The sequence below is a fragment of the Lissotriton helveticus genome, chromosome 12, assembly GCF_964261635.1.
Source record: "Lissotriton helveticus chromosome 12, aLisHel1.1, whole genome shotgun sequence".
Taxonomy (NCBI): Eukaryota; Metazoa; Chordata; class Amphibia; order Caudata; family Salamandridae; genus Lissotriton; species Lissotriton helveticus.
Window position 1 is genome coordinate 756,489,280 of NC_136073.1, and position 27,369 is coordinate 756,516,648.

General features: G+C 43.8%; 1 protein-coding gene across 2 annotated transcripts in view; it reads right to left on the bottom strand.

Moving 5' to 3' along the window:
- Nucleotides 1–27,369, bottom strand: part of NAXE (NAD(P)HX epimerase) — a 119,538-nt gene that overhangs the window by 30,582 nt on the left and 61,587 nt on the right. The window contains exons 2-5 of one of the 2 annotated variants that reach the window (XM_078668397.1): nucleotides 26,204–26,251; nucleotides 17,773–17,881; nucleotides 13,730–13,840; nucleotides 3,367–3,480 (exon numbers count right to left, since the gene is read on the bottom strand). In XM_078668397.1, coding sequence (XP_078524523.1) covers nucleotides 3,367–3,480; nucleotides 13,730–13,840; nucleotides 17,773–17,881; nucleotides 26,204–26,251 — 382 coding nt within the window. The remainder of the gene's footprint in view (nucleotides 1–3,366; nucleotides 3,481–13,729; nucleotides 13,841–17,772; nucleotides 17,882–26,203; nucleotides 26,252–27,369) is intronic. The other variant, XM_078668398.1, reaches the window with a different exon arrangement.

Here is a 27,369-nt window from a genome sequence, read left to right on the forward strand (position 1 = left end):
TACACTTTACAGTAGGGAGCACTTGCACTGCGGCACGGGTTGGCCGTGGCGCAGTGCCCTGAGTAGCGGACACCAGCAAAACATTTGAGGCAAAAAGTGGAAGGGAAACTCACGCCAAGGTGCCAGGTCTAACAACCCACATCAAAAACATTAAGCATTTACTCCCTCTGACTTTCTCTTGTCATTTCTAGCCTTGCAACAACCAATTCACTGTACACTAAACTATCTGTTGTCATCCTGACTCCAGAATGAACTCAGAGATCTCTGAGTAGAGAGGAGTCTAAATCACTACAGAACCAATGAAGGGTATGACATGAATCATGTTTATTCGAAGAATTTCTGTTGGTCAAAGGGGGCAACGAAGATCTTCAAATTTATTAATGGGTGGGTATGTATGTAGATATATGGCAGGTGTAGGGGTGTGCAGAACTAAACAGCAAAGTAACACGCTCTTATGGTTCAACCTCTTCAAGCAGGCAACTATAGCAGGTTGTCACCAGGTAAACAGCTCTATGTGCAGTCCCTTTGCCAAGAATCATCCCCAGTTGTGGAACTCTCTTCCACTGGCGCTACGCAGCACCCCCAATCTGCTTCAGTTTAGGAAAGGCCTGAAGACTTGGCTTTTTAATCTCTAGTTTCTTTCTGGTGGGTCTTTTCTGTTTCTTGTATCTGTTTTTCCTTGTTATGTTATTCTACATTGAGCTGCCTGTGGAAAGTGCCGGGACACTCTTTTAGAGTAGCCGTGCGCTATATAAACTTATTTTAACATAACATAACATAACATAAATCGACCCTTTCACCTTCTGAAGTTCCTTTATTAGGATGTATTTTTAAAGTAGAAAATCACAAGTAAATGCAGAGCCTGTGGTCTAGGCTGCCCACTCTTTCTGGTGGAGTGGAGATGGATTTATACTGGGTGAGCTGCTCCTTAGATGAGAAGATTTTCTGCTGGTCCTTAAACTGTCAATCCTTTAGGCCTACCTGGGATGGGGATGGAGAGAGGCAACTGTGGAATGGTGGCGTTTCAGGAGGACTGGGTTCCAAGCACCTTTGTTCTGCATGTTGGTCTATTACTTTGGGTTTATTTGTCTGCTCTAACATTGAAAGCCACATTGATTGCACTTTACTCTGTCTTTCATTGGACTGTCCAGACTTTTTGCTTTTTTTTCCATAGATGAGCCACAGGTTAGCTTCACATTTAACTTACTACCAACACAGATCAGTAATGCCTCAAATGGTTGCCACTGTGCCCCAACAGCACTCAGCTATATGTCAATCTCCTACAGAACATTTTAGAGAGAACACTGTAGAAATAACATAGCATAGACATGCCAAATAGCCGGGTGTCAATGTGCTTACACCAACCTTGCCCACAAAGATATGTAAATGTAAATGTGTGTATACTTGTAAAGCGCACTATCACCTAGAAGGTATCTTGGCGCTGTATACCGCTGTGGAACCCTTCCTGGCTTTCCCAGTGAGATGCCCCTTACTGGGCACCTCCAAGGTGAGGCCAGGCATCCTAGCGCTTTCGGGGCCGTTGTGGAGATTAAGCAAGCTATTGCCCAGAGTTGCAGAGTGGGACCCATGATTAGATTAGGCACCTAGGCGAGAATTATCGAGTCTGTGGACACTGAGCCCAAGACCCTGCCGCGTCGGGAATTGAACCCTCGTCCCGGGCCAGACCTCTGCCTCAGGGTCTGCCGCTCTAATCGGTGAGCCACACTTCTCCAATTACCACCATAGAACAGCGAACTTTAAGCAGAACCTACAATCCGCATATGCTATTAACTGGCTATTAAGGCACCCGACAGCACTCACCACTGTCAACTGATTACTCCACTTATAGCTTGTCTTTGGAAGATCCACAACAAGAATTTTTTACAGCCGTCCAGTGTTGCCCAGTAAAAACGTACAACTCAATAAAACGGACATATACACCCTACTTATCGCACATATCCAAGAAACCCAAAATTACCCCAGGGTGTGAGGTAACAATTGGAAAGAGGCACTGTATACTACGGAGCAGAGCTACTATACCATACTAATGGCAGATTGTGCTCTATGCAACTACTAATTAACAATAACAGATACAGGCAATAACTAAGTAAACATTTCAGTGTGTAATATATTTTCATGCAAGTCAAATGTGCTTAGGAGCAAGCCTACTATTCAAACTTCTGTATAAAAGATGCTGCATATTCTCTCTTACAGTATTGTTTGGAATGATTTATTTCCAATTTTCATATATGTACCACCCCCATTACCCAACAGTTAAGAATTATCCTCTTTGAAGACAAACATATGTGCCAACAATACATTGTATCGCACTTTACACATTATGGTTAAATTGAAGCATTTGATGTACCTGTCAGGATGATGGAACGCCAATTTTTATTAAATGCGTCTGTCACAACGTTCAATTGTAAACAGATGCAAACTGCATAATCGGTCTAAAGTTAGCTCTGCAAATTTAGCAAGGACATGGACGTTTTCCCCCAGCACAAATTCTGAAGTGTAAGAAGCGACATGTAATACAGGGTAGTACATGGCGAGTCAACACTCCAGTATTACTAGCATTGGTCAGTCAGGCTTGCAAGGCATATAACGAGATGTGAAGTATATTCAAGTCACAATAATTTGCCTTTTTAATGTTCAAAACATGACTTCTTGTTGCTTTCCTGCTTGAAGGTCCCTTCTGAACGTGAAAAGGTGCCTAGTGAAACAATTTCACCAATGTTTCATTTACTCTGCCCAGCTCAAACATTGGCATAAGCTCTGTTTACTTTTCAATTCAAATATAAATGTGTTGTATTGAGATGTGTGGAAGACAAGATGTGCGCCTAAGGTTGATCAGGCAATGCAGCTCCTCACCTGAATGGTTTCTGCGAATACTAGATTTCACCACGGAGTCATTGGATGCCGCAGAACCAGAGCTCCATACCTGGGGCATGATGTTGAAGGCTTCAACAGTCACAGAGCCACTAATTCCACTTTTTACATCACAGCTCAAATGGCCTCCATTATACGTTGGCATCAAGCCAAACCTTCAAGTGAAAGAATACCAACATTCTTCCAACACCCTTTGTATACTAACTCTTTTTAAAACTGCTTAGTTTTTGAATTTACAAGAGAGGGAAACTGAACTGTTTATGACTATAAACAGCTGTGTCTTGCACGGTCACTTCACAAGAGTTTGTTCTCATATTTTGCTATATGAATTCTAAGTTCCTTCAAATATAGAAATCATTCTCTTTACTTTACTATTCCCAATTTCCACACCAAGACAGAACCTTCTGAAATGTTTCGGAGGCTGGAAGCTATTACATGTTAAAAGGAGGAAATCCAAACTTGGAACAAACATACCTCTGATGGAAACTCTGACAGGAAGGGGATGTCCATCTTTTGACATTGTGTGGTCAACCCTTCAAACAGTGGCTTATTCGGACGTTTGGGGTAGAATATAGCTGGCTCATATCCCTGCAAAAAAGTAATAAGAAAAATATTTTATTGTTTTAAATCAGATTTTACAGAACAGAATTTTAACACATAGGGATTTAAACGGATAGTCAACATGGCATTCTGTTCTGCGTTGTTACTATTTTAAGGCTTCCCTTTCCTTTGTATATAAACTCACTTCTATTTTTCATATTGTGTTCCACTTTAATAGAAAATTATTTCACAGTGTTCTATAAAAAGATCACAAATGCAAGTTTAATAAAAAGGTCCAAACAATTAGGCTGGTGTCTTCATTTCATATCTGAAATATTTTAAAGGGAAAATATATATAGGTGAATTATATAAATAAATTTCTTGGCTTGGATCTAGGAATCATGTCACATATCAGCGGTGACGGTTCTGCTCACATAATGACATGTTATACTACTTTCAGAGTGTAACATTCACTACAGGGATGGGATGGTCTCTAAGGTACTTGAAGAACAGACTGTTCAACATTACAGAAGTGCAGAGGGTGTTGGTAATGGCCTTTGGGTCCTTTGGTTATCCTCTAATACCAACTGAGTTTTTAGGTTCCTGCTAATAGCTGGGTTGCCCTCTATCCTTCTAATGTACTGAGGAAGGGTGACGTGGGCAATCAAGACAGGCCTGGAGCATAGGCCACATTAGACTGTTAAGACTTTGTTGAACTTGAGAATCACCAGCATATTTTTCCTGCCGACTGAAGGGATCTAGCTGGATTACAGAGGGTAAATCTTTTTTTTTTTTAAACTTTATTTTTTCAGCAGAATAAACAATACTGTCCCCCCCCCCCCCAAAATTGGCATCAGTGTATAGAAAATACAGGTGTACGCAGTTCACACTCCCAGCACGGCTTCAACAGTTGCAGATAGAACAGGAGATGCAAGAATCAGATCCACGGGATACAGTGCAGGTATAGAAACTGACAATAGGTAACATGTGCGCAGTCGTCAGGGTAGTCCCCCAGCCCCTACTCTGCCTCCCCATCACCCGCCACCCCTTCCTCAGGTCCCGATTCCTCGGACGAGAACAATGCAGCACTAGTAGCATCGGAGTCGCTGCCAGTCGACCCCACAGCACACATCATACGCCATGGAAGCAAGTCCTCCTGTAGCCGCTCATCTCTACGCGTATGTTGCATGTGCGTTTCTTCAGCTAATGTCCATTCCCCCACATCCCGAAGCCATAATGTCATATCTGGCGCCCTTTGTCTCATCCAGGTGATAGCCACCCGCCATCTAGCCAGCACTAAGAGCAGCTGCAGCATCTTATATGACATATTCCTCTTCTTAGGTTTGGGGACCAGGGCTAACAAGCAATGGATCGGGGTCAGGTCAAGACGCAGTCCCGTGACCCTCCGGATGTGGGCTACTACTACCCTCCAGAAGTCCCCGACCAGTGGGCACTCCCAAGCTAAATGGAGAAATCCGGCTCCTACTGAACCACACCGAGGACAGGCATCCGATTTATCCGCCACAATGCGGCGCAGAGCAACTGGGGTTACGTAAGTACGGTGCATAAAATTAAAATGGATTAATTTGAAACGTGCGTTACACGACACCTTCTTGGTGAGCGTCCCTATCTGCCTCCGCTGTCCCGGGTCCAAGGCAACCCCTAAATCTGCCTCCCACGCCGCCCAGGACGGGGACACCGGTGGCGCCGAGTCGCATCTCATCGCTGTATAGAAAAGCGTTATCAATCGCCGTCCCGCGCCGCACAATAGCAGGATATTCAAAGTATGGGACACCTGGGGCGCCTCAGGGAACTGTGGCCACGTCGCTCTCGCCATGTCCCGCAGGCCTCCATAGTGAAGGTATTGGCCCCCAGTAAGACTGAAGGCCTCGATAGCTCTCTCCAGGGTCACAAAGAACTCGTCCGGATACAAGTCTGCCAATGTGTCGCAGCCGCCCTCACGCCATTCCCGAAACGACATGTGCTCTTCCATTAGTGTGACCGGTGCCAATATCCATATTGGCAGCTCCCTATGAAAAGGGGCCCGTCGCAGCACCCTTTCCACCACTCGCTGCCAGATTCCCGCAGTATGCCGAACAATATACGGCAGGTCGCCATCCGCTCCTCTGCCACGCATCAGAGCCAATCGCAACGCCTTCTCATCTGCGCTACCAGCCAGGTGTCGCAATTCCCAATTTTCCGCGCCCGCGAACCAGCGCGCAGCCGGTATAAGTTGGGCCGCGTAATAGTATAAATCAAAACGTGGGGCCTCCAAGCCCCCCTCCTCCCAGCGTCTGACCATCGTACGTAGCGCAACTCTGCTGCGTCTGCCTGCCCAAAGCAGGGAGGTAAGCATCGTATTAAGCTTGTTAAAAATTCGAGGAGGAAGAGGACAGAGGGTATTCTGTAGGATATACAATATTCTAGGCAGCATCACCATCTTTGAGACGGCCAATCGTCCCATGAGAGAGAGTGGAAGCGTATTCCAAAAGGATACAGATTGTTGTAGGGAACTAAGCACACGGTCGGCGTTTCGGGCCAGCAATTGTTCATCAGAAACAGCCACCTGAATACCCAAATAGCGGAAGGCCTCCATCTCCCACCGCAGCCCCAGGGGCGGGAAACCCACACGAGGGTCTTCACCGCATCCCGCAAGGGGAAAGATCAGGGATTTCTCAGGATTAAGACGCAGCCCAGAAGCTGCACCAAAGCGTTCCAAGTGGCGTAACAGGCCGAGGGTAAACCTTGAGTGAGATATTCAGTATCCTGGCGATGGATAACTTTATGTTCCATGCTCCATGTTGTAAATATATAGTGCTTAAGTACTACAAGCCAATATAATTAATAACTTACTGGAGTCACATTACCTCAACTTTTCTGGCACACTGGAACAGGTTTGGCCACATAATATAATGTTATTAAATTGATGCACCAATAGTTTTGCATTTCTAGAAAGGTGATAGAGAGTCTACCCACCAGCAGCACACTGCCATTTTTTGTCTGCACCTTTGGGGGATTTGTATTCTATTACTCACGTTCTTATTACTTGCAGGTGATAGAAGCCCACATTCACCACCTGAGCAACCTGCTGTGCCATTGTTAGTCACGCAATTATAGTGATATTATTTTTCAACAGGATTGGTGGCCTCCTAACTCCTATGCCCAGATAACTCTCCCCCACATGGATGGGAGACACCTTACCACCAATAACTCAGTTTGATTTGGATTTGACATCAGAAGCCAGTCTTCCATCCAATGATCTATGTCGGAAAGGTGTGTGGAAATGTTTTCCTGGCTTCTGGGACTGATGGGACAATCTTCAACAGAACTTGAGTGCCATCACCGTAGTTGTACACATGTTAACACCATGACTTTAAAAACTTCGTCTATGGGGGAATGTACATCACAATAATAATGCCAGTCAGGGCATGGCATAGATTTAGAACACCAATACTGTTGTGAAAGTGACAGTCTACCATTTTTTTTGTAGCTTGTAGAGCGCACAGCTACCTCCAACGGAGGTGTCCCGGCGCTAATTGCGGAGTACATGAAGAGGAAGCGAACTGCCAATAAGTTTCCGAGCTAAGGGAGGTTAAAAAAACAGGTTTTTAGGAGTTTGCGAAAGACAAATTCCGAGTTGGCGTTCCTTATGGTCTCGGGTAGGGAATTCCATATATGGCCCCTTCTTACCGTAAAGGATCGGACACCTACTCTGGCTAAAGCGGGGGTAACCAGAAGTATTTGGTGATTAGATCTCAGGGTCCTTGTCTGATGGTATTTGCGGAGTGGTTTTCTCAGGTAGTAGGGGCCTGTTTCTTTAATTGCCCTGTAGGCGAGAGTGAGTGCTTTGAAACTTGTCGTTTCTCTTTCGCACCTTGACAAGCACCCAGATAATCTTTTGAATTGTTTGCAGGATATCCACACCTGGATGTGTGAATCCTCCCTGATGCTGAACGGTTCGAAAACCGAAATCATGCTCCTAGGCAACAAATGGTCTTCCATCCCTCCATCAGTGTGGCCGGATGCCTTCGGGAACATCCCCACGCCTAAGAAAGAAATTAAAACCCTAGGTTTCTGGCTGGAGCAGGACCTCTCCATGAAGACCCAGGCAGCAAAGACCGCTGGAACATGCTTTGGCCTCCTGCGGTCAATCCGTAAGATTCTCCCTCTCCTTCCCCCCCTATCCAGGAAACTATTGGTCCAAGGGCTTATATTAGCCCGGCTTGACTATGGGAACGCCGCTTACCTTGGAGCCCCTGAATTCACCCTGGCTAAGCTCCAACGTGCACAGAATGCCGCGGCGAGGCTCATTTTGAACCTCCCGCCCAGAGCCTCTACCAAACCGGCCCTCAAAGCTCTGCACTGGCTTCCTGTGCGCCAGCGTGTAGAGTTCAAGGCCCTGTGCACAACGCATAAACTTATAAACGGGGCTGGCCCGGCCGCCCTTAAAGACATGGTCATCCCCCACAAAGCCCCCAGAAACCTTCGCTCTGACAGCGAACACCTGGCCATAGTTCCTAAATTCAAGAAGTCGCGCACCGGTGGCCGCCGCTTCTCGGTCAATGCCTCCTCAAAATGGAACGCTCTCCCTCGCAATCTGCGTCTGGAACCCTGTCTCCCCCTCTTTCGTAAAAAACTTAAAACCTTCCTTTTTCCCAAATAGTTCCCCCGGTCTCCTTCTCCAGGATTTCACAACTCGATAGCGCGGGGATGCCTTCGGGTCACCAGGCGCTTTACAAAACATAAAATAAATAATAAATAAACCCTCCTTTTTACCAGTAGCCAGTGTAGACTCCATAAGTGGGGGGGATATGTGATGTCGTATAGGGATATTTCTAATGAGCCTGGCAGCCGCATTCTGTATACTCTGTAGTTTCCTGATCATATAATCAGGCAGACGCAGGTACAGAATATTGGCATTATCTACCTGAGACGTGAAGAGTGCCTGAACCACTATCATCCGGCAGTCCATGGGAAGAAGGTGGAGAAATCTCCGTAGAGACTTCATTTTCCAGAAGCATGAAGAGGAGACATGGCTGATCTGAGTCTCACAAGAGAGAGCGGAATCAAACTTGAACCCTAGGTTCCTGGCCGAGGACACAGGCTGAGGTGGGAGATTGAGCTTGGGGGGCCACCATAAGTCCAAGTGGGGAGGAGATGGCTGGTTAAAAAATAAAACCTCAGTTTTATCGGTGTTCAACCTCAGACAGTTCTTAGTCATCCATGTTGAGATATCAACCAGACAGTGTCTGAGGTTGGAGAAGGCTGCCTCGGATATATTTTTGAAAGCGAACACAAGCTGTATATCATCAGCATACGAGATGGTTCTTACCCGATGTTGTTCTATTAGTGGTGCTAGTGGGGAGAGGTAGACATTAAAAAAGAGTCGGGCTCAAAGCTGAGCCCTGTTGAACTCCACAAATTTTAGGGCGTGAGGATGAAAGGTGAGGGTGCAGCAGTATTTTCTGGGACTGGTCTTCCAGAAAGGAGCCAAACTAAGATAGAGTGGTTCCTGTCACTCCCAGTTGTCTTAGTCTGTCTAGCAGGATCGTATGGTACACTGTATCGATCGCTGGCAACAGATCAAGCAGCACGATCATAGCACAGTGGCCATTGTCCAAGGTCTCCTGTACATTCTCAGTTATTTCCAACAGTGCTGTCTCGGGCTGTATCCTGACCTAAAACCAGACTGGGCGTCATGGAGGAGTTTATTGGCTTCTAGGTATGCTGATAACTGTTTTTGTACCATTTGAGATTCTATTAGACAAAGGTGTTTACCCAGGACATGGCACATTCTTGGAAGTCTACAGAGTATGACAGCATGGTTGACTGAGTTTGACATCTCAGACTATTTCAACAAGAGGCAATCACTTAGACGGCCACTTTCCACCTCCACTGAAGTCAGCTCCAATGACATATTACGTGCTGCATGATGAACAATAAATAGCCTGTCTGGAATTTAACCAGGTGATTACTGGATTCAGTAAATGTCTGTGACTGGCTGTTTACACTTTTCTCAAACTATTTAGTTGGATACAATTTGTTTGACATTGGCTGAAATGTTAATCTATGTGCCACGTTCTTTTCTTCTACAGGTTCCACAACTTATTTCTTCAGGTTGTGCAGAACAGTATCTTTACTCAGTGAGGTACTGATAATACAACTTAGGACTGCTGGAACAACTGATGTAGACAAAACTTTAGAATACTGCCTGTACAAATGTAGCTTGCAACCCTGAAGTCTTATTTCTCCAGCTTAAATTTAATATGCCCGTTGGATGTCAGCACAAACGGTTGATTTTGTAAGTGAAAAAATAGCTAAAACATCCATTTGAATCTGTATGTTTTGCTTGTTGAGTCGGCCTCGCTTTGGCCAGAATGTCTTTGCAGTCTTGAGAGAGATTTACATCCAGGAATTGATTGAATTCAGGAGTTATGCATGTAATTGGAGAGAGTCTGGTTTGGGTGCAGAATTTGGCTGTTGTTCCTCATCAAGAAGGTGTGAATCCTGGGTAGGGAAATGAGACTGGTCTCCGACAGCATCAGGAGCTCTGTAATCCAATGCTGTCTGGGCCATTTGGGAGCTATTAGATTGAGGCGACAGCTTTCCATCTTCATTTTGGCGAGAATCCTTGGTATGAGAGTGAAGAGGGAAAATGCGACTGCATAAATCTCGGACCATATCACTGAAAGGGCATTACCCCACAACACTGGGAGTGGTTATTGACTGCCTTAAAACTGGCATTTGGCCTTCTTGTTCATCGCAAAAAGATCCAGTGCTGGTCTGCCCCCGCGTGTGAAGACCATATCCAACACCCACTGATCAAATTCCCACTCGTGGCAACTGTCCGTGGTTCTGCTAAGAGTGTCCACTAAGGTGTTTACTCCTGACATAAGTTTGGCTTTCAAAGTCACGAGGTGGTCTGCCAGCCAATTCCAAAAATCTTGAGACTCTTGAGGCAGAGAATTTGCTCTCCCTTGTTTGTTGATGTAAAACATGCTGGTAGTATTGTCTGTAAAGACCAACACAGAGGCTCCTGCTATACACGGAAGGAAGGCTTGGACAGTGAGAAAAATAGCCTTGAGCTCTATACAACTGATATGCATCAACGTCTGGAGTGCAGACCATTTCCCTTGAACTTGCAGGTCCTGAAAATGGCCACCACAGCCTTCCATGGAGGCATCAGTGGTGATAATGTAGTTTGGAACCAAAGTCAGGGACGTGAGGCTTTGTGAGAGATGAGATTGTTGTGACCACTACACTATGTCTGTCGCATCTTTAAGGTAATGCTGATCAAATCTTCGAAGGAGCCTGTCGATTAGACCCATTGCAACTGGAGCCCCACCTGTAATGGCCTCATTTTCAGCCGTGTCAGCGGGATAAGGTTAATTGCAGAGGAGATCATGCAGAGGAGCAACTTGAACATCCGCACTGAAACGGACCTCCTTTTTGAGATCTTTAGGACCAGGTTTGATAATCTCTGTAGTCTGTCTTGTGACCCATAAAGCTAGTTTCTGATAGTATCGAGGTTGGCACCCAGAAATATCCTTGTCTGACTTGGGATGGTCGAGGATTTTGGGTAATTTACTGTCAGGCCTAGCCAGTGGAAGAGTGAAAAGCAGGCCTTGGAAGTCCTGGAAGCTTATTTCGGTTTTGTAGCTTTTAGCCTTCAGTCATCTAAGTAAGGGAATACCCGATTACCTTGCTTGTGAAGTATGGCAGCTACCGGGGCAAGACACTTTGTGAAAATAAAGGGGTGGTCTTGAGTCCAAAGGGAAGGACTCTGATATGGTAATGGGTACCGGCTACGGTGTAACGGAGATATTTGCGATGCCTTGATTGTATGGGAATGTGGAGGTAAACATTTAAAATCTAGGGAGGTCATGTTGTCTCCGCTGTTTAATAGGTGGAGAAATATCTGGAAAGAGTAATCATACGGGAAGATTGTTTGTGCAGAAATGTGTTCCTCTCCGGAGGTCTACGATGGGTCTCCACTCCTGATTTCTTTCGAATGAGGAAAAAACAGGAGTAGAATCCCATGCCCTTTTGAAACCAAGGAACCCTTTCTAAGTGAAGACTAGGTGGGTGTGCTCTTTTTCGAGGAGTGTTTAGGGGTCTCTGCACAACCTCTAGGGTATGGCAATAGATTACTAAGTCCATCACCCATTTGTCCGATGTTATGAGATAGTTAGAGAAATTCCACCTCGGGGTTTGGAGTCTTCAGAATGAGGTAGCAGAGGCGATGGAGTAGGAATCAGGTAATCATCCCATTCATCTAGAGGTTGTTGTGGATCAGGGATCTCGCCTTCTCTCTCTAGTCGCCTAAGGACGGGTGGTCTTCCCTTGGAGGCGGTACGATATGGGTAGGAGGTGTTATCCTGGGCATTATCGGTGGAGGGCTATTTCTTGGCCTGGCAGGAAAAGCTGGCTGTGGTGGCACTGGTTGCTGCTCTTGTGGAGGATCCGGAAAGCTCCTCTTGTAATTCTGTAGTATGGCTTGCAGAGTTTGCACTAGAGAACTGGGCATGGGCATTTCATCATGTCTAGGCTGGGGAGGAGGGGGATATTTCTAAGGTTCCTAATGCCACCTATGAGGGGCATAATGAGTGGTAGCATTGCTTTTTATCCTCATCCTCTGAATCTTCCTTCTGATAACTGACCTCGACCTCCAAAAGACTGTGCACATCCCCAAAGGGCCTGTCGTCATCTGACTTTTCCACGTCTAGTAAATAGCTAGGAAGTAAAGGTGAGACCTTACTAGGAGAGGTAACTTCAGGTCGTCTTGGTGATCTTAGTCATTTTAATCTTCGTCGACAGTCCCGTCGAAGTTGTCGACAACGTAAAAGTGAACTGGGATATCGATGGTAAGAGGTCCTTCATCGACTGAACCGCCAGCATCGACGATAAGGTCGTCGGCGGTGGCAGTGTCGACAGTATTGTTGTAGATGGTGCGGAGGTTGGCGCTGCCGTGGCCGGTGTTATTGTCGACGGTGTTGCTGTTGACGGTGTCTTTGTCGACGGTGATTTTGAAGTCAATTGTGACGTTGACGGTGACTTAGAGGAGAAACTCACCTTGTGAATAAAATGGGAGCATTGATAGTGGCCATCATTGAAGTCCTCGACGATTATGGGTAAATCGACGAGACTATGGTGACGGTCGCCGTTGTTGTTGATACCAGTGTCGACGGTGGTGTCATCGTCGATGGCGTTCTGAGAGGATTTTTAGTCCTTGACAGTTGTGAGGAAGGAGAATGTTTTCTCTCAGCTTTTTTCTCAAATGGAGTAGTAGATTGGGAGGAGGGCGGCCTTGTGAAGATAAGCTTTAGTTTCTCCTTTCATAGAGGTTTCTTATGGAGTGTCTTCAAGGCCTTTCTACTCCCCTCGGAAGGCCCATGGTCAGACAAGTTTTACCTTTTGTGGGGTCTGTCAGACAAATCGTTGTCCTCCTGAGAGTGGCATTTAGACTTCTATAGCCACAGAAGTGGCCTTCCCTCTAAGTCTCTTAATTTTTAGAATAAAAAGAGCGACAGATATTGCACTCCTTTAACTGATGTTGAGATTAGAGGCAATAGACAGTCTTTGTGTGGATCATTCACATGCATCCTTTTCTTCCCACAGGACTTGCAGGATCCTAAGAGGCCTTTTTTTGAGGCATCGGACATTGTAGGCATAAAAAAGTTGAGTTATAGAGGAAAAAACTGAGCAGAGCTCAAGGAGACTCCCTTCACATGACGTACAGTAGAAAATCTGAAGGACTTCGCCTCAGTCTGGAGTGGTCGTGAGGGTGCTATCACCTGATTGGTTATAGTTCAATGTTTGGTCCTTTTAAAAAAGGACATGCATAGGCTACTAAAGTGACTTTGCATTGCCATTATAGCCTATGCTACTATTACATACTGCTCTACTATGGTACCGTGGGACTCCCACTTTGACGATAGGTAATGATTCAAACATGTGAATCTATGAAAGATCCAATACTGAAGAAGTGCAGAGAGGCACTATGGCTACTACGTTGAGCCACTCTTTCTTCAGACAATCATGAAGGAAGCATAAGAGACCTTTGCAGTGTTCCATCCTTGACAATGATGGAGAATCCAATGGTAGAATTGCCTCTGCCAAAGAGCTAGACCAGAGATAATTCCTCCTGATACATTTTAATTTCTCAACGGAGGATATCTTACTTCCTCTGCAAATTGGAATATTTTCTGTTACCAAAGAATGCTGAATAAGGTCCTTAGCCCAGTTAGATATATAGCACCAATTGATCTTGCACATTCATAATGTAAAAAACACTTACAAACATTTTCAGATGTCTGGCACAGACCAGGCCATCACCGCCATTGTTTCCAGGGCCACATATAACCAGGACAGTTGCCAGGTTGTTGGTGAATGCAGTAGCAGGATATGCCTGTGAGGAAAACAGAATTAGGTTTGTAAGGAAAGTGATCACAAAGAGCATAGAAGGAATATATCAAGCACTGCGATCTGAATTTTTGAAGTTGTAAAAATTCTAATCCATCGATACTACCCAAGATATAATTTTCTTTTTTCTAAGTGCTGTGTGACCAATCTATGTGTGGTGTTTGAATATTCCTTGGAGTACTCATCTGCCACCCCTGGACTAACCTTAAGATTATTACTATGGCAGATTGTACAATGCCCTTTCCAATAGGTTTCCCTCCTCCCCCATTCAGATACAATGCTGGTTGTATAATAATCTATTTTATGGGTTGTCCCCCTCCTCCATTGAGTGGACTGCTCAGATACATATTGTGGCTATGTGTATAAAGTCAATATGCATTTCTCCCTGCTTCATCTGGTAGACACCCTTTGGTACACACTATTCTGATCACTGAATGGTTGCTTGTCTGTTACTCCACGACAGACACATGACAGTATATACTATCCCTACTGGTATAATACCCTGTGGGTTGCTGCCACCACTCCAGGATGGACTTTCCTGAGCTACTGTGGCCGATCCCATAATGCCAATATCTATTGGTTGCTCTTCTACCACAAGTGGGTGGACTCTAGAGCATATTCTATAGTTCAAGGGGAACTGCACCTTCAAAGGTAAGATGCACCACGTCTGGGCAAGTACCTACATTGTACTGTCAATGAGGCTACATTATTTGATACAGATCACTAAATGGAGATAGGTATCCATATGCATCACTTCGTCTCTTTTAACACTTTTTCCTACACCCATGTGTAGATGGTTCAACTGACTTGTGGCAACATGCTCTTAGCAGTCACTGCCATATACCACGTCAACAAAATGCTTCTCACATGGGCCCCGATACACTCACGCAAACTTGTGTGATTTGTAAAACGTAACCAATGGTCATATTCAAGCTCAGTGACATATGAAGGACAGAATGATTTGAGATCCTGTGCACAACTCCTGTCTGAATGTGTTCTAAATAGATACCTGCAGAGTACTTGGTAAATACACACCTGATAAGTTGAGAAACACAATGTTTAAATGGGGAGTTCAGTTGGTGCAGAACCAGGCAGCCAGGCTTATTTACAAAACCCCCAAGTGGCAATCTGCCAGACCCCTTCTGGCAAAATTGCACTGGCTACCTGTCGAACAGCGAGCCGCCTTTAAAATTGGCTGCCTGGTATACAAGGCCCGGCAGTCTAAAGGCCCTGCCTTTCTAGAATCCCTCCTCAAACCGTACTGCCCGGCCCGCAATCTTCGCTCTGCCCACTTCCACCTCCTTGCTATTCCGAAGGTCAAACTGAAAAAGCAGGGTGGTCGCAGGCTCAGTTTTCTGGCACCTAAACTGTGGAACTCCCTCCCTCTTCATATCAAAACCTCTGACTCTTTGTTGAGCTTCCGAAAGAGCCTAAAAACTTGGCTCTTCTCAAATCTTATGTAAGTTACCATCCTCACCCTCAATCTTAATCATAGCGCCAGGAAACCTTTGGTGTCAGTGCGCTCTATAAATACAGCATAAGATAAGAGAATTCGGAGAACGTTTGAAGAGGTGGATTGGGCTGAGACACTGAAGGACACCAGGGAGGTAGCCATAGAGGGAGTTATAGATAAAGGCACCTTATAATGTTTCACAAAGTTTGCTATTCTTGAGTGAGGCTTTATGTGAGGGTGTGGGTGTCGCACACTGTAGCTGAATGTAAGGCACTTTGGGATGGAATGCGTTACATCAGCTGAAAAGGTTATTTATGAAAGTGGAGAATTTGAGAAAATGGAGGGCCCATGTACAAAGTTTTCGGCGTTCTCTTGGAAACTGGCCATTCCAAAGACTGGATGGAAGTAACATGTAGGTGGAGAACTTTGAAGCAGGTTGTGATTTGACTGGCAACATGCTTTTAATGACCGCCACCCAAACTTGCTAAAAATTGAATGCATCTAGTCTAGAGTCATGCATCAGAGCGATGTGCCCAACAAGTTATGCCCGCATCGCTTCTTTTTTAGGTCTCTCTACAGACAGCTTTAGCTGCCTAACAGATGTTATTTATGAAGACATATAAAAACTGCTCTTCAGCCACTGCCGCTCATTGTTTTGATAATTTATCACTGTTATGGTTGGTATACCCATCAAGCCCATGGCATTTCATGTAAGGTTCTGGTATCTCATTACTCTTTCCATTAGGTGTGGGTATTGAGATTCACAAGCACTCCTGCACGTCTGTCCCCCTTCCTCTCTATGTTTTCTGTTTGCTTAATCTTTCCTGCCTACCTCTCAACCTACTATCTTTGTGCTTTTGCTTTCCCTCTGTTTGATTTATCAACATCATCTCCACTTTTTCATGTTCCACAACCTTACTCGCTTCTGGTTTCTATGTGCTCTCACTTTTCCATCCAATCATTGCCCGGACTCTCACTTTGTTTTCGCTTTCCCCTATTTATCATATTTAAGGCGTCCTTACTTTCCCCTCTGCCCCTGTTGCTTTCCTCCATTCCCTGCCCACTCTGATGCTGTTGCTTTCACTATTAGTCATTATTCTCAGCACCGCTATGATGAATCTGATCACAGCAACTGATTCATGGTCCTACACACTAATGTGCAAGAGACCAAGTGTCTATTGTCCAGTTTTGTTGCATGAAACTAATACAAATATTTTGAAAGAACAGGCAATGGCCTCTGCACCACTTTCCATCAACAGTCGGTCAAACCAAAGATCTGATCCGGAGTCTAGTGCCTCTTAGGCACAGCAGAAGTGGGCGCTAAGTTGGCCATTTCTTCCCCCTCAGCAAGCAGTCTGGTCTAAAGTCCTTACAACCAAAGCCAGGTTGGAATATCACAAACGTTGAGATCAATGAAGTGGCGTAACCTAGTGACTTTAGCAAAGTTATCAATTGTTTCAATGATGATGTGATTTCATCAGTAGTGTCATTCGTGTGGTCACTTGAAATATAATCAGTGACAGAGTGTGTGGGCATGAAAGGTCCATCGGAAAGAGCTGTGGTTGCATAGCTCATAGAAACTGGTGAAATCCAGTCTTTTTCTGGCTTTGATTCTAACAATTATGGCATAAACTGAAGGTTGCTATGGGAATTCTGGTGTAAGAGTAAAGGATTACAACTACCCTTTCACAAAGCTTTTCAAGCGAACACATAAATATGGAGCAGAGAATGTTACTTGAATTACTCTATATCCTTGCATCTGGTGTATTTTCCCTTTGTCTTGTGGTCTATATACTTATCATTTTGTATTTAATGACTCTGATTAGAATTTGGAATCCTGGTTATATGTTGTTGTTTTTTACATTCCCATCTGCATTTATGCATATTTCTTTTTTTGCTCATGTTGTTTGTATTTATTCAAATTCATTTTGGGTTAGGGTAAAAAATTAATCTGCAGTGGGTATATTTCCAAATTTATTTAACCAAAACATGATTACTCATGTTTAAATGTCCAATGAGTTTTAGCTATTTGCAGTACAACAGTCTTCTGAAATCATTTGCATTTTTGAACAGTTTACAAAGATGTACTGCTGCAGTTATTTAAGCTTTATTAGCAAATCTGTTGTCCCTGTCTGCACAGCTATTGACCGAGCAAGCATGATTGACTATAGTAAGAATCATACAAAAGAAAATCTATTTTATGCATTTCCATATTTTAAAATAAACAGAGACAGAAAAATTGATTGTTTTCTGTCTATATTTACCTGTAAAAGTCAGTAAAAATGTAAAGCGGGAGCCTCAAATGTAATTTAGGTGTTATCAGTAAATAATAACCTACATTATATTCATGTAACATAACAGAATGATCTGAATATGAATATTCAGCTTTTATTCTGTAATATTTCTTGCTCTGGGGAAATACAAAAAGAGATAACAAAACACATTACATGTAATCCACAACATACCTTGGCAATAGCGGTGGCACAGCTGAGACCTGCCAGCTCCATCAGTTGGTCCACACTAAATTTGTAATCGTTGAAGAGCTCCTCATCTACTGCTTGAGCCTCTGCCTGACTGGTGAAGACATTGTTAGATAATCACTTAAATGTCCCTTGGCATCACTGCACAGCAATACCTAATTCCCACAAATGAACTATCACATACAGAATGGAATGGAGTTCTTTGTCAATATCATTCATCTGTATTTTGCAAATAGTAGTTCCAAAATGTTTAAACCTAAGATATTCAAGTTTTCAATTTGGGAACACAAACCCACACTACCTTGAAGCGACAACGTATAGCCACACATTTGTTTATTGGTTTGGGAGCTGCTTCCACTTTTTCTAATGTTTCTTTTACTTCATGAGCTTATGCATTTTTCAAACAAGAATAGAGGGTTTGAGCATTTTAATCTTCATTCAAGTCCCATTTATTAAAAATCTAGTTGCTCAAATGCAATAATAAGGCCTTTTAAGGGACTATTTTAGACTTGGATACAATAACATAACATATCAGGCATAGATATGATGCTGCTTCAGGTACCGTCTGTAGGAAAGTGGGTTCTGTTGCCAGATTTCTGATGCACTTTGACTTAATGTGCCTTGGGTGCTTGCCAATCAGGTTCCCAGAGTCTGTGTTTTCCCCCAAAAAATGTACCTTTTGTACCGACAACTGGCACATCTCTGGCCACAGGTAATCCCTTATAAAAAGTACCATGGGTACCAAGGGCACGGTGACCAGGGAAGGCCTCTAAGGGATGCAGCACCTATTGTGCCACCTTTAGAGGCCCTGCACCTTAACACCCACAAACTTCCATTGCAGGCTGCGTGCTTTGGTGCAGAGAAAAGTGAAGAGTCGACACGGCACACATCCCTGTGTGCCATGCCTGCAACCCACTGCCAGTGGCCTAGGTAAGTCGCCCCTCTAACAGGGTGTACTAGATCATAGGTGAGGGTACAGTTGCATGAGCACTGTACCCTTACAATGGCTAAGTACATTCTTAGACATTGTAAGTGTAGCAAAGCAATAAAGAGTATATGGTCTGGGAGTTGGTCATTACGAACTCCACAGTTCCATAATGGCTTTACTAAAACCTGGGATGTTTGGAAGCTAACTTCTCAGCACATTAAACCCACGCTAATGCCAGTGTGGGATTAAATGTAAAATGAATTCAGAGGCATCTTAGAGATGCCCCCGGAAAAACGACCATCCCTGGCATGGTTAATGGATGGCTACCCACCATTTGCCACCCACAGACAGGTTTCTGGTTCCCCTGGGTAGAGGGCCTCTGCTCTCTGGATCCAGAAACAAAGCCCCTCCTGGGCAGAGATGTCATGCCTCCTCTCCAGGATGGGCTGGGTCCACGAACGGGAAGCTTCAAAGGCCTGCAGCCTTTGCTAGGTGACCCTACCTTTGCTGCCCCCAGCAACTGCCCCCCACCAGTTCTGACCCCCACTTTGGGCGGGAGAATCGGCAGGAAAATCCAGTTAGGATGGGAGGTGTGCCCACCTTTGCCAGCCCCACCCCTCAGATGGGGGAGATGAGGTGAAGCCCACATCAAAGTCCCTTCCATCTTGAAGATGAGGGGACGCAGCCGTCAGAGGCGCTCATGTCCCCCCACTGGAGGGTGGCATAATAAGGGGTGTACTCACCCCAAGGAAGGTACCTATTGGTCCCAACCTGCACACCCCTGTAACACCCCTAAATTTAGCATTTAGTAGCGACCCTGAACCTTGCCTCCACAGACTCAAGAAAAAGAAAGAAGGGCTGAAGAGCCATGCTGAACGAGGAAGAAGAGGACAACAACTGCTTTGGCCCTAGCTCTACCAGCCTGTCCCAAGTTTAACCTGCAACCAGCAAAACCCTGGCGTAACATTACTTTGGTATAGTATATACAAAGCCAATTATCTAAACAGCCCATTTTCCCCTCATAAATGCCATTGGCGTCTAGCAAATGCCACTGCTTTCACTGCATTCCCTATGAGCTATGGTCTTAAATATTCATGGTAGCCAGTTCATTTTGGCTTTACATGCAAATTCATGCTATATTTTATTTGTTGCTTGTATAATGGACCGGAGGATATAACCAGCTTCAAAGCACTGAGGAAGAGCATGAGGAAAAAAGGCGGCAAGACAGAGGGAATGTCAGAGCAGGAGAGAAAATAAAGCAGAAGGAGAGGAAATGTGTAGAAAGTGAGAAGAGATGCATAAGGGCCAGATACCGAGTCAGGCCTTGATTAGAAGCTAAAAGCAGCTCATAAAGTGTTTTTGAGTTGCAGCCCCTTATTAATGTCCATAGCCAACAAAGTCCAGTATTTGAGGTGCAGGCTTATCACTCAGATATTTTTTAAATGGTGTCAAATGCTTAACTTTATAGCACAATGTATCAAGCATACGTCCTAAAAAGTTCTGCAGATACTACTCGGCCCTACATAAATTGTGTTCTGGTCCTTCAAAAATGCTTTGGCAACTTCATAGAGTGCGGATCCATCAAGATCACATAGACCCGAAAGCCGCCCCTGTCCTGCAGACTGCATGAGGCTTTCCCTGGGCCCTACACCACAATCATAACTTAAGTATGTAAGAAATCAGGTGGATTCAACAGATAAATACTAGGGACTGACACACAGCCCAAGGAAACTTGGGACTGCGCGCTTCCAACCCCCCCACAGGCCGTCATTAGGAGTCATTCCAATAACGACCTTGGTTGCAAATACCATACTATGAAGATCGAATACCTATACATTTCCTATAACACAATAGCAAATGTTTTTACTGGTAAAAAAAAAAAGTAATCTACGCTTGTTCTTTTTCTCCTGGTTGCCATAGTTACAAGTTCCGTTTTTTTCAGTACAGGTTTGCAGCATTCATTACTTATAGGAATGATGATGCTCTGCCAATACGCGCTTCACTCCAATGTGGCCTGCAAGCCCCGGGCTTTCTCAAAGCTATGCATCAAGTCACAACCGGGGCTAGATTATCAGGAAATGCCATAGGTTATATCATTAGAGTAGTTGGCCAGATCATTCTGATTGGGCCGAAACAACCAGGCGCAGGTTTACAAATGCCCAGTTTTACGAGATGCATCCAGTAAATCCATCCACGGGTCTCCTGACATTTTATACCGGGTCAAAGCAGTGAAAAACGTCTGATGTACAGTTACCGGGACAGCAAATCCACTCTCGCTAAATGAGCCAATGTTGCCAGGTTCACATGATAATTGCCATTCCAGGTACTTTGACTGGTAATACCCAGATTCAGGTGTTCTGTCCCTAGTAACTCCTCCACCCACCTGAATTCTGCCCAACTCGTAATGGGGCCCACAGTTTCCTAGATCCCTGTAGGATAAATGTAACTGCAGGTGACAGCACTGAAGAGAATGTTGATGGATGGAGAGCATGAGTGTTGGGACTAGTGGTGGAGGCAGTTAGAGTGCTGCCAGGTACCAACCACTCTATTGAACCTTCGCGCTCATGGCTACTTGGGCACATAAGAGTTTGACAGAGGCTTGGTACTTTCCCAGCACAGGGCGAGTAAGCGGGGAGGAGAAAGATCTCTAGGCCTTTCCCTGGGATGCCTGGGTGACTGTCATTTGGATGTCCCTGTGGTCTTTGCCCCATGCACAGGTAGCAGAACTGTCCAAGGACACAGAATACTCTTGAACTTCTAGGGCAACAGGTGTCTGCAACAACAAGCTGACAGAGGGCTTGAATCAGGTCACAGGTCTTTCACTTAGCTTTGATCATCTTAACGTTTCGATCTCTTTCAAATGTTTTACATGAATCCCTGCCAGGCCTGTCAAACATACTTTGAAACTTTGCTAAGTGCACCAGAAAACATCTATCTTGAGTTCTCCTTTGGACTTTAGGGGAGCTGAATGAGTGCTTCTACAGTCGGTGTTTAATTTCTCTGCTTCAACTTAATTTTATTTTTTTCGTTTTTAGAATTAAATCATACATTTATCGATTCAAGCTGACTGCCAGTTTTGTGACAGAGGAATAATACTCACCAGCTACATTTCATATCTTGTATAATAGCCAAATAAGAATACAAGGAATTCTATTTTAAATTAATCACAGCTGTGTGTCGCTCATCGGGTATTAGACATGAATCTAGGAAAAGATGTGTTGCTCTTGTCCAACTGCCGACGGTTTTCAAGTTGGGTAGGACAGTTTTTTTCAATAGACTTTGAAATGCTTTTTAAGCTTCGAACGGGTCTTAGTAAGACATCCGAGTTCTTAAAAGGCTGTACAGAGATGAAAGAATCATACGTGGCTGGATTTTCTCCTCTTCTTTTCAGTTCCATTAATTTTGTATGATTAAACGCCCTTACATGACTAAATTGCGCCATTTAAACGACTATATCCTAAGTATTATCAGCGCATTCTTCTCCTGATTAAGCCTGAAAAGGTTAGCTCAAATTAGTTAAGTGAGCTACTTTCATAATCAAACTGTCATGCGTCCAGATTAGCCGCAGTTAGACTCCATTAAAGATAGGTAAAAATAATCACGTAATAACGGTCATTACACGTTAATTTTACCGCCAAAGAGGTTACTGCTAAAGCTGCCGAGTGAACAGGGGCAGAATATTCTACAGGAAATGGAGAAATCAGAAACCAGTCATTGTAGTAATTTTTTCCAACCTATGTGGTTCAGCTATTTTTCTTTTTTATCTGTGTTATGCATTTTAATATCATCACTCTGCCAAAGTCTTAGTAAAATGGCAAAAGTCTTTCAAATATCTAGATTCAGGGTTCCTGAAGTCTGCCAGAAATTAAAGCACACTGGGCTTCATCAACCAAGACGGGTGTTTGGGGCTGATGGGATCATCAAGGTAGACCCTGGCGAAAACAGGCAATTCTTGTGGAATCAGAGAATAGGTGCATGAAGAATAAACCTTAAGACCACTTTTATGGCTAGGAGTACCAGCAAAATGGCATCTCTCTCTCACACACACACTCATCCCACCCGTCTATCCACACCCTACCCTTTGACATCAATATAACATGACAGCAAGTGGTCAAGGCCAGACCACAAGATGGAAAAAAATTATAATTGAAAAAGACATACATCAAAACACCTCAACTAAACATAACACCAAAGCGAGTCCCATGCATAGCAACTTGAAGGTCACTCACATGCAATTACTAGTGATCCCCAAAGCATGACACAGGCCAACCAGTGCACTCCAAGAGGATGACCAGTCTTGAAACACATTCAATTTTACCCTCGGTTAAGGGTGGCCATGGTGGCATTCGTCAATAGCACTATACAAAGATAAATTAAATAACTCTAAAAAGGTCACATTTGCTGCAAGAAATTATCAGGCACATAAGGAAACATGTAACTGTAGACATTAAGAAGGGATGGACATTAAATGCCGCAGCCGGGGCCTATGGCCCAAGTAAACCTAAAGTAGATATAGCAGCAATGCCTGCACAGCTACGTCTAGGGCTCAAGAAACAACATGTAAAACTAAAAAAGTTCTTGTGTCACTCATCATACTACCACTCAACTAGCCACTGCCATTACCACCAATAATTTATCTCGGGTCTCTTGCGACTATTTCAAACTACTTTGCCCACTGCCTCAATGATTATTGTGCCATCCGAATCACTTGCTGGCAATATTTAACTATAATGCACGATTACACCTTATGTATCCTCTTTACGACTGAAAAACCTTTGTTAATGGCAAATCATGATTTCTCTTGCTCATGAGATATTCAACTATGTACAGAAAAACAATCTAGAAATTGCATCAAAAACACACCTTTACAGTTTGAAAAAACCTAAACATTACTTACAATGGCTCTTTATGTTTAGCTGAGCACACTATAACTTGCTCCCAATACACGCTTCATGACCACACACATGATGTCACAGATAACATCTTTTATCACTGGTGACATCATCATCGACCTATTTATTGTTAGGCAATCTTTTGTTGGCTTCAGTGTTATTTATTGATGTGTTGGTAGATAGTGCTATTGATTGTTATAAAAGATCACCTCACCTTCAGCAAGCACCGGACCCACACACAGTGTGAACCTAGCGCACTGTGCCTTTTACAGGGTGCAGCGATGGTGGAGTAGAGGGCTTGGCCTTTTGCCAGGCCTTGCCCCCAGCTTGTTTGTGGACTTTAATCACTGCACAAGACCACCAATTTGCGTAGTTGGGATTGATTAAAGGCCTTGAAGCAAATTGCCTTGTGGCGAGCCAACATGCAAACAAATTGACTATGCAGACCCTTGGGTGTGCAGTGGAAGGGTTTGGTGCAGAGCCTGGTCTTAGGTCAGGCCCTGTGCCAAGCCCGCCATATGAACATAACTCACAGCGCACTGCATTTAGGCATGTGCAGTGGAAGCGGAGCACAGAGAGGGTCTGGCGTTTGGACATGCTTCGTTCCCAGATTGTTTGTAGACCCATGTCCCATTCCCGATGATACAAATAGGCATCATTTACTCTCTAGTACAGTAGTAGGTTATCAATCTAATGAGGTCATCAATGTTGTAAACGCTGAGAGGATATGTGATAGAATATCACTGAAGATGCCAATCGTGCTGTCATCTCTGACAATATGTGGGAGGTCATGAGCAGTCCACTGACTAACATGTCCACCACTCAAATCACTTTCATATTTCACGAGACTAATTCACCCCTAATCCTTTATGGGTTCCAGAGTAGCGTGCTACTTGCTAACAAAGCACTTCGACACCTTGTCATGGGTAGTAAGCGCTATATAAATGTAATTACAATACAATTAAGAGCTCATTTAACCAGAGTTGGCCACTTCCAACGCCAAGATCCACAACATTTTACCATGCAATTTTTAGTTTTATTTATACATATGTTAATGTTTTAAGAGCAGAATAAACCGTAACTTACTCTTCACATTTCTTTCAGTGACTATTTGTTTCTGTTTTGGCTTTGCTAAAAGCTCCCATATTTTTATACTCTACTATTCCCAAAGTGTCATGCAGCCAGCTGCCGCTGTACGAGTGGCCTCAAACCTTCGGTTGGCCAAATCAGTTTTGTGGAAAGGCTGTTTAAAAAATTTTCATAATGTAAACACATTATGTCAGGGTGGAAGATATGGCTGAGAGAGGACTGAGGGGACGGTGGCTAAGGTAAATGTCTTACCATAACGGGTTTCTTTAGCGTTTTTAGGTTTTGAGCAGTAGCCATTTTTAAACCAAAACTACCATCACTACCATTTATCATTAGGTTTTTAAAAATAATTTCATCATTTTTAAAAATGCACAACTTATTTAATTTCACCACCTCGCCCAAACCCTCCCAGTGAAGGAAAGATGGGGGAGATATTTGGAAACGTAACATTTCCAATGGGAACCGCCACAACAAATTTCCCCTCCACAGAACATAAGCAGGTAAACCAAAAGCCAAAAAATTGGAAGAACCACAGGGCCCTTTCTCATGCTGTGCTATTCACGGATTTGGTGAATTTTAGTCCATTATGGTTTTTTAAACATAAAAATGTAACGGAGTACTGTGCACACGTGGCATGCATATCGATGTGAATATTCTCTTGAAGGTCAGGAATTTTTTTTAAAAAGGGAAACAACAGCCATGAATTTTTCTGGCAAAGAGAAATAATTGGTTAGAAAAAGAAAACCCACACTAGTGGCCATAGACCTATAAAAGTGGACAGACACCTCGTTTCTTTCACATTTTATCATAAACATGAGGTTCTAAGACAAGGGGGTGGTTAACAGGAGAAAAGGCCTGTTTCGCTAATGTTATTTTTGGAGAAAAAGCCCCCTTTCATTTAAAATCTCTCATGATTGTCACAATCGTCAAATGACACTGCAAAAATTGAGCAGGCAAAAAGGTTGCCCACTTTTCCCACAGCACTCCTTCGTTCGATAAGGCTGCCAGGACTTGCTGGGGGAAAAAGACAGTTTCATCCCCAAACTTCCCTGTCGAGCTTAAACAGCTCCACAACTTGGGAGAAAAAATCTAGGGTGCAGTTGCAGTCATTCTTAATTCTTCCTAGCATTTCCAATGATTCAAGCAAGAATCTGATACTTTCTCTCCATTCGGTTTCTTCCTTTACATGCAGACTAGGCAGGGGCTAAAAATCTGAAGCCTCCACCTCACTTCACCTCACCTCTCCCCACTGCCCAGTCCTGATGAAGGGCTGGGGAGCAAGAATAGTAAATCAAGCTTAGTCTTAACTAAGGGCCGTAAAGGAATATCTGACTCAACAGAAACAACAGCGGCCATCTAGAAGCTCACCAAAGACCATGGCAGTTGGGAGGTGCTCAAGACAATTTGGTTGACAAAGTGGTAAACCACCAGATAGACTCGCCTGCTGTACCATTTCACATTTCAGGCACCGAGCCAGGTCGCAGATGACAAACTCGACTTCACCCACCTTAACTGGTGGGAGGAAGAGTAGCAGAACAGCTGCTTCCGGTGTAAACTACCATGAAATAAAAAAAGAATTCAGTGTGAGAGCTTGACATCTTGCAACATGTTACATAAACATATTATTCAACAAGTACAATAAATACCCTCCTTAGAGAAAATAAAAGAAGTACCGGGAAACCCTTTCTGGGGCTTGCTATCCTCCACTGAGTACTTATACAGATAATTAAATAAATACATCTAGTTTTTCAACAATCTTTCCTATTCAAGATCATTTGATGTGGATATGAATTTATAAGCAAAACACAAAAACACAAAGTGATGAGAATTTAAATAAGGGGGTTTCGCAAAGGTTGAGCGGAAGCCCCATCCTGCCTGTCCTGAACTGACCTACTACACTACATCTTTTCTGCGTAAAATGGCACATGGGCCTCCATGATCCTCAATGGCCACACGTAAAAACGGAGGAGGCTTGCTTGGTTCGTACATTAAGAAAGTAGCATTTTAAAACTTGGCACTTTATTTTTGCAGGCAAAAACGGTTTCAATTTATTGTACTGTGATTGCATTTATAAGGCGCTTACTACCCCTGACGAGACGTTAAAGTGCTTTTTTGGCGCGTAGCACACTACTTCAGAACACAAAAAAGGATTAGTGATGAATTAGTATAGTGAAATTTGAAATTAATTCGAGCTGTGGATGTAGGCGTAATGAATTGCAGGAATCCAAAAAAGAAAGCCTAATACCTTACATTTGATGCAGAACTCAGTGCATAGTTTTTTCCAACATTATACTACAATGCAACAGAACCATAGTAGGAAAGATACAAGAAAAAAAGAAAAACAGCAAAACAAAGAATAAGCATCGACAACTCAGAAAACACCCTGAGCATCAGACCTCCCAGACTCGAATTTGTTCAGTCCTTGTGCCATATTTTACAGTGAACAGCCCATCTGGTATAATAAATGTACTACTCTATTGTATCCATTTCCGGTTTAGTCAAACATTTTGTAGGAGTTAATGATATGGTGCTAATGCTCAGGCAAGAGAGTAAGGGCTGCCAATGCCAGTCATCCAGGAAAAACCAGCTCATCAAATTCAGAAAGTATCTAAAAACATACCCTATTTGACAACCACAAAACTAACTCACAGCAAGATCCTTTTGGCGTAGCTC